Source organism: Eretmochelys imbricata, chromosome 19, assembly GCF_965152235.1.
Source record: "Eretmochelys imbricata isolate rEreImb1 chromosome 19, rEreImb1.hap1, whole genome shotgun sequence".
Lineage (NCBI taxonomy): Eukaryota > Metazoa > Chordata > Testudines > Cheloniidae > Eretmochelys > Eretmochelys imbricata.
Window position 1 is genome coordinate 5455639 of NC_135590.1, and position 14702 is coordinate 5470340.

General features: G+C 45.6%; 2 protein-coding genes across 2 annotated transcripts in view; one reads left to right on the forward strand and one right to left on the reverse strand.

The window, feature by feature from the left end:
- The window catches only part of COL9A2 (collagen type IX alpha 2 chain), a 45622-nt gene extending 42777 nt beyond the window's left edge, over positions 1–2845 (reverse strand). Inside the window, exon 1 of the mRNA XM_077838044.1 lies at positions 2657–2845. Coding sequence (XP_077694170.1) covers positions 2657–2845 — 189 coding nt within the window. The remainder of the gene's footprint in view (positions 1–2656) is intronic.
- A 4162-nt stretch (positions 2846–7007) lies between these two features.
- Positions 7008–14702, forward strand: part of SMAP2 (small ArfGAP2) — a 36284-nt gene continuing 28589 nt past the window's right edge. The window contains exon 1 of the mRNA XM_077837642.1: positions 7008–7158. Within this exon, the coding sequence (XP_077693768.1) occupies positions 7056–7158 (103 nt within the window). The 5' untranslated portion in view covers positions 7008–7055. The remainder of the gene's footprint in view (positions 7159–14702) is intronic.

Consider the following 14702-nt stretch of genomic DNA (forward strand, 5'->3'; position numbering starts at 1 on the left):
AGCAACAGAACCAATCTCATTTCTCAGTCTCTTACTCTGACCAGTAGATCACACTCCCCTTGATTACTCACCTGCCAAAATTCAGCCTGTTGCAGGTAAACAAAGGAGGAATATTTTATTTTAAAAGGGGTTTTGTGAGGATGTGTGTGTTTAGCTTTGCAGTCTGTGCACACACTCTGCTATTGATCCAGAATCTTAAGCCGTTTATGTGTGTTTTGGCACTTTGCTGTTCACCTTCAAAAGTTGCACTGGTCACTGTAATCAGAATATTTGTTGTTTGCAAGCCAGCTTTTGAAAGAGACTAGCACTGGGAAACAAAATATGCATGAACTGGTCAGTACAGTGGGGAGATCTTCTCTATCTACCTTAAGTGCTACTATGGCCCCATTCCCTTTAGGGTCTATATACAGAAACAAGGGGTGATTCCCCAACAAATTCAAAAGTTTAATTCAACATCACAGAACTGGCCTCTGTTGGAAGTCAGTGGTGCAGCTAATTACTAACCACAGTGGGTAGCTAATAGCAGTAGAAGCCATTTAATTGGGAGCCCCCAGTGGATGGCTTATTGTCCTAATCAAAGGAAGATGCTGGGATGGGGGAAGGTTGCAAGTCTCAAAATTAAATTATATTATGTATTAATTATTCAGAGACCTGAGTTCTACTCCTGGCTCTGCCTCTGACTTTGGGCAAGTCACGTCACCTCTCGGTGCCTATATTTCCCCTCCCGCCCTTTCCCTGCCTTATTTATTTATATTGAAAGCTCTCTGGGGCAGGAACAGTCTCTTGCTAGGTGTCTATACAGCACCTAGCACAATGGGGCCCTGGCTTCATTTGGAGCCTCTAGGCCCTTTTGGAATACAAACAACAGTTATTATTATTTTGTATTACGGTAACACCACCAATCAAGTTTGGGGCCCATTGCACTAGGCGCTGTACAGATGCTGAGTAAAAAGACAGTCCCTGCCCCCAAAAACTAGATGTAGGTTATGACAAAGATGCACCAGGTGGGGAGACAAGGAAAGTGGGGGAAGGGAGGAGACATGGTAACAGCAAAGTAAGCAAGTTATTGTACAACCTTCACAGCGTTCAATGGGAGCTGCAAGCGTGCAGCACCTCCTAAAATTCCAGCCCTTAGTGAAAAAAGTTCCACCCTACATTACATTACAAGGGATGGAAATGCATTTTGTTGCACTTGTCCTCCTTTTGATGTTGCAGAGATAGACTGAGCAGTACTGTATCTCTATTGCTAGTCTCCCTTCCCACAGTTTTCAACCACATTTTGGCATTCTCCGTGGTCCTTTCCATGCTGCGTGACAGAGGAGAGCATGCGGCCCTTGGGAGATTAAGGACCAGATGCTCAGGTGGTGGAAATCAAAACCAATGGAGGGATGTGGCTTGACACCAGCTCTGAATCTGGCTCTTGATAGCAGCATGCCAAGACAAGGACAGAACCATGCAGACGGGAAAGGGAACGGTGGAGGGCAGCAGAGAGCAAAGCAACTGTCTCTGTACATGAATTGGGAGGGTCACCCCTGCTCTGCAGTTTCCCTGTCTGAGAAAAACTACTTGCTAGGCTCCAGGAGATCACTTGTGCTATTAAATCTCTTGTCATATGGTCCCAACTGAAAAACTTGCACTGTGGGCCGCTAAAGAGTCTCCCCCCAGGATTTCCCATGGCAAAGCCCCTGGCCGCATCCAACCGGCACCGTTTATTGGCATGCCAGAGTTGGGCCATTTAAACAAGCACTGCATTGTTTCAGAGACCCCGCTGATATCTCTGGCAATCAAAGGTGTGCAGCTAACGGTGCGGCGCATGCTGAAATCAACCGACAAGATTATCCTGGAGACTGAGCTGCGTTTCCAATGAATTATTTACGTTGAGCAGCATGCAAAGTGGGGATCATCCTTTAACTGCTGTTTCCCAGAGAACATCTGAGATCAGCTGAAAAAGCATGGACAGATGTGGGGTACAGGAACTGGGTGAAACTCAGGAGATCAATGTATGGCTCTGCTGCAGACTCCTGGGTGACCTTGGGCGAGTCACTTAGTGTCTCTGGGCCTCAGTTCTCTATTTGTAAAGTGGGGATAGTAATACCTCCCTACCTCATGATGGTGCAGTGAGGATAAATGTTTGAAGGTTGCTTGCTTATTATGGAAGCGGGGGCCATATAAGTACCTAGTCAAACAGCTAGAATAAGACTTTGAGATCCATGTTATTAAACAGAGCAGTGGGCTCATCTCTTCTGGTATCCTGAGAGTGAGCAATGCTGCAGTGGATATTTTCTTCCTAACCTCGGCTAACAGCTTGAAGCAAGAAGATGCTTTTCCTACTAACTTATTCATAGATGTCTAGTCTTTTAGTTTCTGAAACAAGGCACTTCTGTCCAACCACACTGTCTCCACTCAGTACACCAGATATTCCCATGGTGAGTTCCTTTTGCAGTCAGTCCCCATCTGGTGTTGGGAAGAAATTCCCCTTCATGGTGATGACTGTTGCATAATACTCTGTATGCATTTTGCAGGGAAAAGTCACCTATTTTAGAAGCATTATTTATTGTTGGCCAATATTGGGGAGAAAACACTGAGCTACACAGACCTATTGGTCTACATGTCAATAGCAATATTCCTGTAGCATTCTAGAAGGTGCTGTTCTTACCGTGGGCTTCATAGTTGGTGCAGCATTGGTTGCAAAGCAGAGAGCAGGGCACCTGAGTTCAGTTAGGAACCTTTGAGGATGGGCCATAGAACATAGGAACACAGGAGTGGAAGGGACCTCCTGGGTCATCAAGTCCAGTTGCCTGCTGTTGCTGGCAACCTCGTCAATTATTAAACCTCCCTTCTTCATTGCATTTCAATAGCATCTAAGACAGTGGCTCTTTAAAGGTCAGTGTTGCACAGCCAACAGCATCCTTATCTGCGATCCAGAGATCCTGGGCCTTAATACACTCACGCAGCATACCAGCAATTCCTACTGGCTTCAGTGAGAGTTTCTCATTTGCAAAGGCAGCACACTCGAGCCCCCTGTGTTCAAATCTCACACCAGGTCTTGGACTCATAGAAGCACTAAGTAGGTCAAAACTTGGGGTCTGTCAACCTCTCCCTTGTCTCACTAGGCCATATTCCACCAGAAGGAAGCCAAAGCAAGAGGAAAGTCCTGAGGATAATTAGACCTCACAAATCCAAACTAGTTAAAACCAGCCGTGACTCTCTAAGGCAAAACAAGAAAACCAAAAGAGCCACAGACTAAATCTTCAGTGTCACTAAGTACAGGACTGTCCATTCACTTCATAGTGAGTTAATTTCATCGAATAAAGACATACCTGTGATAGAATGGAGCCTATTTTCTCTGCTGTGTGTCTCTATGTTCATTCAGCACCACAGTCCACATTTAAGGCCAGATTCTCCTCTCACCTGCTCCAGGGAGACTCTGTTGGCTGTGGTGGAGTTACTCCTGGTTGACATCAGTGTAAGTGAGAGGAGAATCGGGCCCTTTGTTGCTTAAGAGAGCTGAGAAAGGGAGATGGGGGAATAAATGAAACTGAGTCCTCCCCGTGTCCTCTAGCATAAAACACTGCCTGCTTTAAAGGGACTAGTATCCTGTCTTCTAAAAGGAAGGAGTGTTGGCTAGTGATTAGAGCACTCAACTCTGAGAAGCAGGACTCCTGGATCAGATTCCCAGCTCTACCTCTGACTCACTGTGTGACACTCAGCAAGTCACTGTCCCTCAGTTTATCCAGCTATGAAATGGGGATAACAATTCCTCAAATGAGTGCAGTGGGCTTTTGCAAAATGCCACGAATTCCCTGGATGAAAGGAACTGTCAAAGCTTAACTACCCTTTCCATTTTTGATCCTTGCCCATTTTATGGCCAGCCTCCCTAGAGTCTAGGTCCCCCTGGTGTCTAAGTCTTACTTTTTACTTTAACATCTAGACACCCTTTAAATTCCTGCCTAGAATGCACCATCTCAAGTATCACATGCAGCGTGTGTTTTGGGAATTCATTGGTGATTCATCCTTCCCAGCTCCCCCCTCTGTGAGGTTTTGTGTATTGGGGTAATATCAACAACAAAGCACTTCAACAAGCCTGGACCAAATTAACACTCATTAATACTCTGAATCACATCCACTAGTCTCCCAGAAATCATTGGGCCTAATTGTCCTCTTACTGGTGTAAATTAGGAGTAACTCCATGACAGTCAGTAGAGTTACACAGGTATAAGACAGGTCTGAAGTCATTAAAGCTATGCTGATTTACACCATCTGAAAATCTGGGGCATAGTTCTTAGTGGCTCTCCTGTATTATTCAACAGCATTGTTTGTTCTGTGGTTCAAGTATCAGAAAGCCTATGATCTTTGCAGGGTTACACCTAGATACTGGGCATGACTGGTTATGATAGTTCTGAGTAAATAACTCTTAAAGGTAATTAGCCTCTGAGGGGAAGATTTTCAAAGGCAAAAAGGGCAGTCACAAACCCAGTTCCCACTGAAAGTCAGGTAGCTCATTCCCACAGTGCCTTTTAAAATCTATCCCCTCTGACCCCATGACTAACTGGAGAAACTATGACAGTTTTCAGAGTAGCAGCCGGTGTTAGTCTGTATTTGCAAAAAGAAAAGGAGTACTAGTGGCACCTTAGAGACTAACCAATTTATTTGAGCATAAACTTTCGTGAGCTACAGCTCACTTCATCGGATCCGCTGTAGCTCACGAAAGCTTATGCTCAAATAAATTGGTTAGTCTCTAAGGTGCCACTAGTACTCCTTTTCTTTATGGAAAAACTATGGGCTCTTGCATCATGAAAGCTCATGCTCAAATAAATTGGTTAGTCTCTAAGGTGCCACAAGTCCTCCTTTTCTTTTTGCGAATACAGACTAACACGGCTGTTACTCTGAAACCTGTCTATGTGAAGTGGTTTGCCCAACTAGCTAACTTAAATGAAACTGGGGAGCAAGTTTAAAATTTCACTTTTCATTCTTGCTGTTTACTCTTTGCATTTCAGCAATGGAAAGGGACAAGTTAATTTCACTGTATTAGTTCCCAGTCAGTTTCCCTCCTGCACTAGTATAGCTACATTGTTTGCGTTGCATTGAAGTGTTTTCATTCATACAAACAAAAAAGTGGGTGTTCTTTGCATTTACAAGGGGCATTTCTGGACTTCAGTATTAAGGACACCTTGTTTTCACAGCACTGAAAACTGAGGCCTAAAGCTCATCATCCAGTTGTGATTTTTATTTATTTTGTGCCAGTGCAAACGGAATTCCATAGATATTACTATGAATATGTAAGTGTTTGGGATTGGAGTGTCACTTTAGGAAGTGTCATGTAATTTGAAATGTCTCATAGACTGTTGCATGCGGCTTACAGTTTTTTCCCAACACCACTTTTCAGTTGATCACAACTTTTTACATAGCGTGGTTGCTTAATTACTCCACTTAGCACCTCCAGATGAAGCCTCAGGGATTTGGGAAGCGTGTGTTTATAATACACATGTCCTTGTTAAAAAGCCTCAACTAAATCTTTTTCTCTATAGTTATTTTTACCTTGTGTTTAAACTAGGACACTTTTTTTCCCCATTTGATCTGATTCTTTCCTGAGATCTGTCAGCCACTTGAGTCAGTGGCAAAGCTGTGGAGAAGCTGAACCTGACATGCTCCTTCTTTTGTCTCACTGCATTTCCAGCTTTAGTGGCATTTATCTTCCTTTCCAAAAGGTACATGCATAAACCCCTCCCCCCAGTATTGTTAAAGGGACTTAACATGTTGCTGAAAATTTGTGTACACAGTGGCCAGTCTGTTGCCCCTGATGTAGCCATAACGTCCCAGATAGTTGTGAATGTATGGGGCAATTAGAGAGATACAGTTGTGTTAATAAACAGCCTTGCTTCCAGGAAATTAAAACCTATTTGTCCTTGGCCTTTCCCCTTACATCCATAGATACATTCTCCAAAAGGGAGCAGAGCCCTTGGGCATGGAAAGTCAGGTGAGAGACACTGCCAAAGAGTTCAGGGCAAAGTCCTGGCTAGATTGAAAGTGATCTGGGTTTCTGTGATATCTCCCCTGAGAGTCTGCATGAAGTCCTGTCCCTGCTCCTGCTACCTTCCTTCCTTCCATCCACTCCCTACCCTCCTCCTGTCCTCCCTCCCTCCCCTTTATAGCCTCCCCCTCCATCATCTCCCTCCTGCTACCTCCCTCCATCCCCCCATACTTCCTCCGTCTCCTCCACTCTCTTCCCCCTACCCCCTCCATCCCCCATACCTCCTCCCCATCCTCTTCCCCCCACCCGTCTCCATCCCCCCACACCTCCTCCTCTCCCCCACCCCTCTCCATCCCCCCACACCTCCTCCCGCTCCTCTTCCCCACCCCCACTCCATCCCCCCACACCTCCTCCCGCTCCTCTCCCCACCCCTCTCCATCCCCCTCCTCTCCCCCACCAGTCCCTCTCCACTCCCCCACACCTCCTCCCCCTCCTCTTCCCCACCACCCCGTCTCCATCCCCCCACACCTCCCCCTCCTCTTCCCTCCCCCGCATCTTTCCGTCTTTTGGGCCCCCACCCACGGCCTCAGTCACGTGACCTGCCCCATTCACGTCCCCCTCTCTCTCTCTCCGCCCCCACCCCGGCTTCTCCCCTGATTGGCTCGCGGTTGCTCCGCCGCGGCGTGACGCGGGGCGGCGGCGGCCCTGGGCGCGGCCCCGCCCCCTGTTGGCCCCGCCCCCGCCCAGCTCGCTCCGGCCGGAAAGAGGAAGCGGCTGCGCCTGAGGCGCCTCCCGGAGACCCCGGAGCCCGGGCCCCGCCGCCGCCTCCTCCCCCCGCGGAGCCGGCTCCCGCTCGTGGCTGCCCGGGGCAGAGCTCGTGGCTGCTGGGGGGGCCGCGCCGTGTGAGGGCCCGGGGCTCCCGAGTGAGCGCTGAGGGGCCGCGGCCGCAGGGACCCTTGAGGGGGGGGCCCCGCGCCGCCTGGGGGCGACCCGCCCTTACAGGGGCCCCGGGGGCGGTTTGTTTCTGGGGGGTGGGGAGCAGGGTCCGCCCCCCGCCCTCTCCCCCCCCCCCCCCCCCCCCGCGATGACGGGCAAGTCGGTGCGGGACGTGGACCGGTACCAGGCTGTCCTGGCCAGCCTGCTGCTGGAGGAGGAGAACAAGTACTGTGCCGACTGCCAGGCCAAAGGTAAATGCAGCCGGGGGGGGCGGGGGGGGCATGCTCAGGGCTCCCCCCCCCACACCCGCCGGTAGCTGGGCTGGGGGCGTGCAAAGGCATCTGGCTGGTCCTGATCCCCTGGGGAGGGGAGGGTGTGTGTGTGTCGGGGGGGGGGCGTGCTTTAGGACTTGTACCTGCATCGGTTATTGGGGGGGGGGTTGGTTTGCAATACAAAAGAAAAGGGCTGTGTAGGTGGGTGTTGCCCAGGGCAGCATGGGTTGTGACTCTCTTAGTGGGCTCCCTGTTCTCTTTTTTTTTTTTGTGGGGGGGGGTGTCTGTAATGGGGTGATGTCTTGTGCAGGGACACCCCCGCCGTCTCTGAGTCACACATGGTATCTGGGTGCAGGCGGCCTCTTGAATGGGAAGGGGAGCAAGCAGGTTGTGAAAATGATCCCTGGCTCGGTAAGTGAGGGGAGGACGGTTGAAAAGTCACTAGCTTATTGTTGGCCTCTGTAGAAAGAGTGTATATCGAGGGATGGCTAACTGCGGTGATTATGTAACCGTGTCAACCGGGCAACTTGAGAACTTAGCAGTCAGCAGCTGGTGTATTTATAAATGCTGTAGGTTGATAGATGAAGAGGCATGAACTCATTTGCATGATGACGTACAAGTCATTGTCAAGAGAAGGTTGTTGAACAAAACGTTATACATCAGAACTTGATCACGGAGGCCTTGGGGTGTGGAGGGAATTTACTTCTGGAATGTGTGGGATTAGTTTTGACTAGGCCAAAAAAGCCTTTTCTTGTTGGAGTTTTCTGACAACCCAGTCCTCATCAGGGGAAAATGAGGCTTCCATGGTAGTGCCACACCTTCCTGGACAGTGGAGGTGAGATTCATTTGTGGTGGGTGTTGGACATCAGCTGATGCTCATTATCACCTGACACACTTTGATAACACAGGTGTTCAACATAAGGAGTCAATCCTAAAGTGCTAACTTTATTTGCACTCCATGCTATTTTGGAACACACATTGTCACTAAGTCATGCTTCCATCTGTTACCTTACTCTTATTAATGAAAGCTCTTTAAAGAATTTTTTGAGGGAAGCAGGTAGTGCACTTTCATTGGACGTTTCCTACCCTCTGCTCTTGAGGATGAGGGTAGAAAGACGAAATGCTGTTGAAAACTTCATAACACCTCAATATGTGACAGTTTGAGGTCTAAAATCTTGTAGTCTAGGGCTGTTGCTGTGTATTCAAAAACGTATTCAGTCCTCTTGAGCAGATGCTAAATACCAGTTTAGTGCAAACAAAGGAGCAATACCTGCCTGGTTTGTATAAGTGTGTGGGGTGGAAACTTCTCCCCAATTTCTTCTCAGTAAGTTTCTCCTTCGTATCGCAATGGATGCTTCCAGTTCAATTGGGAAGAGTGTTGGCACTAAAAGCCGCTTGGTTTTAGCAAAACTTCATACTGTGGTTAACTAATAAATCCTGAATTACAGTGGCCTTTGGTAGCATCACATCAGTCAAGAGTCAGATGCCATTTCTGTGATTGTTTCCTGAAAAACTGGGTTTTGTAGCTCTGCTGTTCATGTCTTTTGGCAAACGAGTTGAATAGAAAATATAGCTAAAATCTGTCCGTAAGGACTCTTCAAACACCCTGAGTAAATGATGGCTGAATTTCAAATACTGACAATTTGCAAAAAGAAAAGGAGTACTTGTGGCACCTTAGAGACTAACCAATTTATTTGAGCATGAGCTTTCGTGAGCTACAGCTCACTTCATCGGATGCATACCCTGTGTGTGAACTGAACTTTTGCTAAGGTAGAATTATTTTTAAGGGAAACTTTTAAAAACTGGATTATGTAACTTTGCAAAACATTCTCAGCCAAAGCATATCATCTATTGTGTCTTCCTTCAGACTGTAACTTTAAATTAGAGCTGTGGCATGGGCATGGGATAATGTCTGAAGAAACACATAATAGTAGGATCCTGTGGGTATCTGAATGGAAATGGACCTTTTATGAAGTAGCCCTAGAGCTGATTAAGTGTCACTGGAAGAATGTCACATTGCAATGGCTCCAGATGGTATGTTCAATGTCAGAATTTTTACTGTTTTCTCTTTTAAGTACTCTTATAGGAGAGGAATAAACTGTTAAAGATCTGACTTCAAAAGTGCAAAGGCAAAGCAATCAAATGCAAAAAGGCAACAGCTTCTCCCCTAACTCATCCTCTTGCACATCCATGTATTTTCACATGGCCTACTGTTCTGAGCCCTCTGTGCTATTTTTGCTAGGACAGTAACTTAAGGACAATTGGCTAGTGGCTCTTGGAAATGTTTGTCTAATGAATTTCTGTAGAGGGTTGGAATCTGGATTCTGTTCCCAGTTATGCCAATAACCGATCTTGGGTTAATCACTATACCTTTCTGCCTCTCTATCTCCATTCTACAGAGGGATGATATTTATGTAGATCCGATCAGTATGAGGCCCTAATTAACAATTGTAAAGAGCACTTTTGTGATCTGTGGAGAAAATGAGTAGTAGAAATGCAAAATTATTGTTCAAGTACTGCTTTATTTTCTTGTGGGAGGTATTTGGGTTGAAGTTGGATCCATATCTTTGGTTTCTAATGCTTTGTGTGTATTGGAGCTGTAGCAAACTGCACAAATGGATGAAGCTGCACGTTTTGGAGAGAAGATGGCACAGCTTAGAGAAGTGTGTTTTACATTCCAATTATATATTTGGGGTGGGGGGGGGGGTTAGTTGACATGTAAGCTGAATGTAGTCTTTTTTTCTTTAGGGGTAGAGGTCATTGTCCCATTTGCTAGATCTTAGATATATATTTCAGCTGTTAAATAGAACTGGGCATCTAAAAGCTATTCTTAGATCTCCTAATTGCATTTTGAACAATGAGGATTGGTACTTCCTCCTGTTAATGTAGAAACAAACAAGCTGTCCCAGCAGAGAAGACTCCTGGATAAGTGTGATTATTAAAGTGTCTGCCTATCCTGTTTATAGATAGCTGGAATGTTACAATTCCAGAATGCACTGATGGGCAGGAAGTGAGGTTTTACAATCCAGCATTATTACCAAAGATGGTGAATTACTTGGTAATGTGAAATCCTTCATGAGACAGGAAGAGGCTTTTTGTAAACGAACAAACTTAAATTGATCAAGATTGAACCAGTTTTCTGTTGCGTTGAATGGTAGTTGCTGTTTCTGCAACAGAATTGTCATTTGTACTAACAATGAAAGGGTGGAGGGAGCCTCAATTCTCATGAACCATAAGTGAAGCAGTCCATAGTTTTCTTTAGCCAGACACACTTCCTTTGTGGTTATTGGGTATTTCTGTGAACACTGCCAGCCAGGCATAGTCTGTTAACTTCCTGAGGAGATAGGCTATATTACATTTCTGTAACTGTATATCTATTTTTCCATTGCCAACTGTTAAGGCCTGCTCATGAAGTATGGGGCTCCCACAATTTCACTGTGTTGAAATTGTGGTTGCTCATCACCATTTTTACCATCAGGCACTTGCTGCAGAAACTAACCTAAGGCCTGGTGATATTGAAGTCAGCTGAATTCCCCTTCAGTGGGAGTAGGCCTTTAATGTTTGTGCAGCATAAAAAACACTTTTTGTTTGACACACACCTCTTCCGTCTAGGTAATTTAAAGCTCTTAAGTAAAAATGACTTCTAATGAGAAGACCAGCTGGTGTATGCTAACTCCTCTGTAGGGTTTACTTCTCTCCTTGTAACATACTGATTGTTTTGGTAGAAAGACTTATCTGGTCTTAAGTACAGTAGGCTATTTTGTATGCTTCTAATCAGTTGCACATCTGACTTCTGTTTCATGAAAGCACTCAAATAGAGTGCAAGCATATGGAGAATCTTGCACCATGACATTTTGATATGATTAGAAGAATATTCATTGAACTTGTGCAATGCATGAATACGTATTGCCCAGTTGTGAGGGTGGTAAAAATCTTGTTTTAGTTTCTAGCTGTCAAATTCTGTATCCCCTTCAAGATTAAATAAATTCTTCCATTAGTAGCCATTACTGCTGACCTGCGGCAGTTGTCGCTGAAAATGGCAGTTTTGCGGAAAGTAATTTATCAAGATTCCCATTAGACTATACCTTCACATTAAACCTGTTCCTTGGGGGCATTTTTGTGCTCATTTTCCTTGTCAGCCAATTCAGTGCAACATACTTCGTTTAGGAGATGTGCAACACTTAGATGTTGAGATGGAGTCCAGGAAAGATGACCAAGGAATGAGAGGGAAGATTGTTCACTGATTTGGGGGAGGAGGGGGAAAATCTCTTTTCTAGCCAGATAAACTACCATAAAAAGTACTTGTAGGTTTATAACACTACAGTTTAGTTCCCCGTCTTTTTGCTTTTATGCTCAGCTTACTGGCTTCTTGCAATTTAGTACTACTTAGGCTGTATCTAGCTCCTTTGAAAGGTAGCGTTCAGCTGCCAACCACACTTCCAATTCTGTGAGATGTTTCAGATGACGTCACTCTACAAGTTGGATTGTGAGTTGTCATGCCCTCTTTCCGTAGAAGTAGGAAAGAAATAAGAACTGAATGACATCCCAATGCTGCAAAATGGCTGTTTGGTTCACCTGGAGTCCTGTTGTGTACCCACCTCTTCCTTAATTTCAGTCCACAGAAGAGAACTACTCAGGGGATGTCGATAATAACCTCATTCTCAGTAACATCAGTGCTTTGGTCCTATCCACACTAGAAGCATAACTGTGCTAAGAACAACTTAGATTTCTATAACGCCATATCCCAAAGGATACCTACAACTTTTTAAACACGGTGGTTTGTCTTGAGGATTCTAACCCTGTTTTTCTGTCTGTTGTGGACAGGAAATGCCTCCTTTCAGAATAGTAGGCATACCTCTTTGCCTGACTAAAGAGTTTTAGGTCTGTAGAGAGTGATAGTATTTGTTTTCCTGGTGAAGAGATGCATTTCATGCAAGAGATTAAAAGCCAAGTTTGCTTGATTCAGAACCTCTACTCATTTTGTGCCTTAATAGGACACAGGTAAAATACTACATCCCGTACCAACATGGGGTATAATATCTGTCACCACTTGTCGGGGTAGTGCCTATCACTATAGATATACAGTACCCGAGAGGTGGGGTGCACAACATTCTGTTCTAATGAGGAGGATGGCATGCTTCTGTGGGCAAACACTGTAGAGAAATGTATCGCCTCCCCAGTGACTCCGTGCATAGGCCCCAATCATAGCATGACTGTGTCCTAGTCAGACTCCTTCTAGTGTCCCAGAGAGCAAAGTTTTCCTTGATACTCTCTCATGAATCTGGCCCTCCTTCAAGGAGTGATCAAGTAGTTCCGGCGAACCCCTGCTTTAGTCTGAAAACCCCCGAGAGCACAAGTGAGGAACCCATTAGTTGTCCATCCTAAACTCTCTCTGGGAGATCTCACGTTCTTGTGCAGATCCATTGGTCAGACCAAGAGTGGGAGTGCGGGTGTAGACAAGGCACTGTCTCTTCTACCACACTGCTTGGAGGAGGTCTGAATGATGTGATCATAACACCAAGACCCTGTTCACTCTAGTGCTTTACAAAAAGTTTAGGTCTCTGGCTGCAATAGTGTTCAATCAGTGGGGATAAAACGCAACTGTCCCTCCCCTTTCAGGCCATGTAGTATTCTATTTAGTGGTATCTTGGTCGCAGAAATCTCTGAAAGGGCAAACTTTATGCTGCTTAGCTTCTCCTTCACTGTCTCTCAAATTCAGACTACTGAGGTTTATGCATTGCATAGAAATCTTTGTTCTCAAAATTTTTTTTCCAAAAGAGCTGTTGAAGGCATTATCAGCACCTCTTCTGATCTATGTTCCCCACCCCTAGCCCCTGGAGAACTCAAGTACTGGAACACAAGCTTTAGCTAGCATAGTCTGAGCATGATAGAGAGAACATGCTTGTTGAGAAGATGCACTGGCCTAAGGCGTGAGCAAACATGATCTGTTATATTTAGAGACACTCCATAGATTGGGAATTGTGGGTATCTTCTTAGAAATACAATGGTTGGTCCTGGTGCTATGGAGGGAAGAGGATCATCTCTGTGGTGAAAATGGGGAGAGGTTTGAAGAGCTGAAGCTGCTAATAAACACTGCAGGCAGTGGTTGCAGATGTCTGTTTTGGAGAACTGAGAGGAAATTAAGCAAAAGCTCTGCAGTGTGGGAAAGAAAAAAGTTACAAAATGCTGCTTAATGTCTACAGTTGTGAGGAGAATGAGGGTACTTCTACACTGAAAAGCAAAAAACCCTACTGCAGTGAGTCTCGGGGATAGTCCACGCTAGACGTGCTACATCGATGCAGCGGCACCGCTGCATTACGTCTGGTGAAGACGCTCTAAGCTCTCCCGTTAGCATAATAAATCCACCGAGGTAGCACTGTCCACGCTGGCGCATAGGTTGATGTAACTTGCATTGCTCGGGGGGACAGCTTCTTCACACCTCTGAGCAACATAAGTTATACTGAAGTAAGTTGTAGTGTAAACCTAGCCTCAGAGGCCAGATCAGTTAACTCAGGCTTGTGCTATGGGGCTCTGTAGATGTTCCTGCTAAGGCTGGACCCTGGACTCTGAAACCTGGCATGGAGAATGGGTCTCAAAGCCCCCAGTCCAGCCTGAGCAGGAAAGTCTGCACTGCTATCGTTAGCCCCGTAGTGCAAACCTGAGTCAGAGGACATGGGCTCTGAGACTCACAGCTGTGGGGTTTTTTTTGCCGTGTATACATACCCGGAATACTTTTTAATCTGAATCAGATTAGGCGATCTGGGGAGAGGAGTGAACAAGATACACCCTTTTAAAATAAAGCTTGGCTGTGTTGGTTTCTGGCAGCAGAAACTTGGGAATGAGTTGCTTCTGTCTAAACAAATGTGTGGGCTCTGGTGACATGAGATCATAATTTCAGGCTGATAACTATTGATCATGACATGCTATAGATACCAAATCACAAGATTAATGGTAGATTCTACCTTGCTAACATTTTCTCTAGGTCACTGGGTTTAGTGGCTACATACCTGCAGCTATTAGGCATGACCACAATGCCTAATATTGATTATCAAAGGCCCCATTCTGGACTGGAGCCTCAACTAGGTGGTGCACACATGGCTCTGCCCCAAAAAGCCCCGTTTCTCATGATTTCTTCTCATCTTGCTGCATGAATGACAGCTGGGTGTACTTATGTAAAAAGGATGCTGCCAAAACAGGCTGTGATCTGCTTCCCAACCAAGTGTGTGGGATTTTACCCAAAGCTGTGTCTCCTTACTGGACTGCCAGATTGGAACCATGGGAAGAAACATTTTTCACTCAAGTTGCATTGCAACTGTGAGGTTGTCATTCTTTTCAGTATATGTATTTTTTTTTTTTTTTTTTTTTTTTTGGATAAATGAGTCATTAAAACAGTCCCTGACCATCAGGTGATGTTTCTTCCATCTGTTGTGCAGTGCTGCTGTCGCTGTGGGCATTCTGGGAAATAGTTGTTTTGCTATCGTTATTAGAGAGCTGAGTTGTATGGCATGACCTGCCTACGCAGA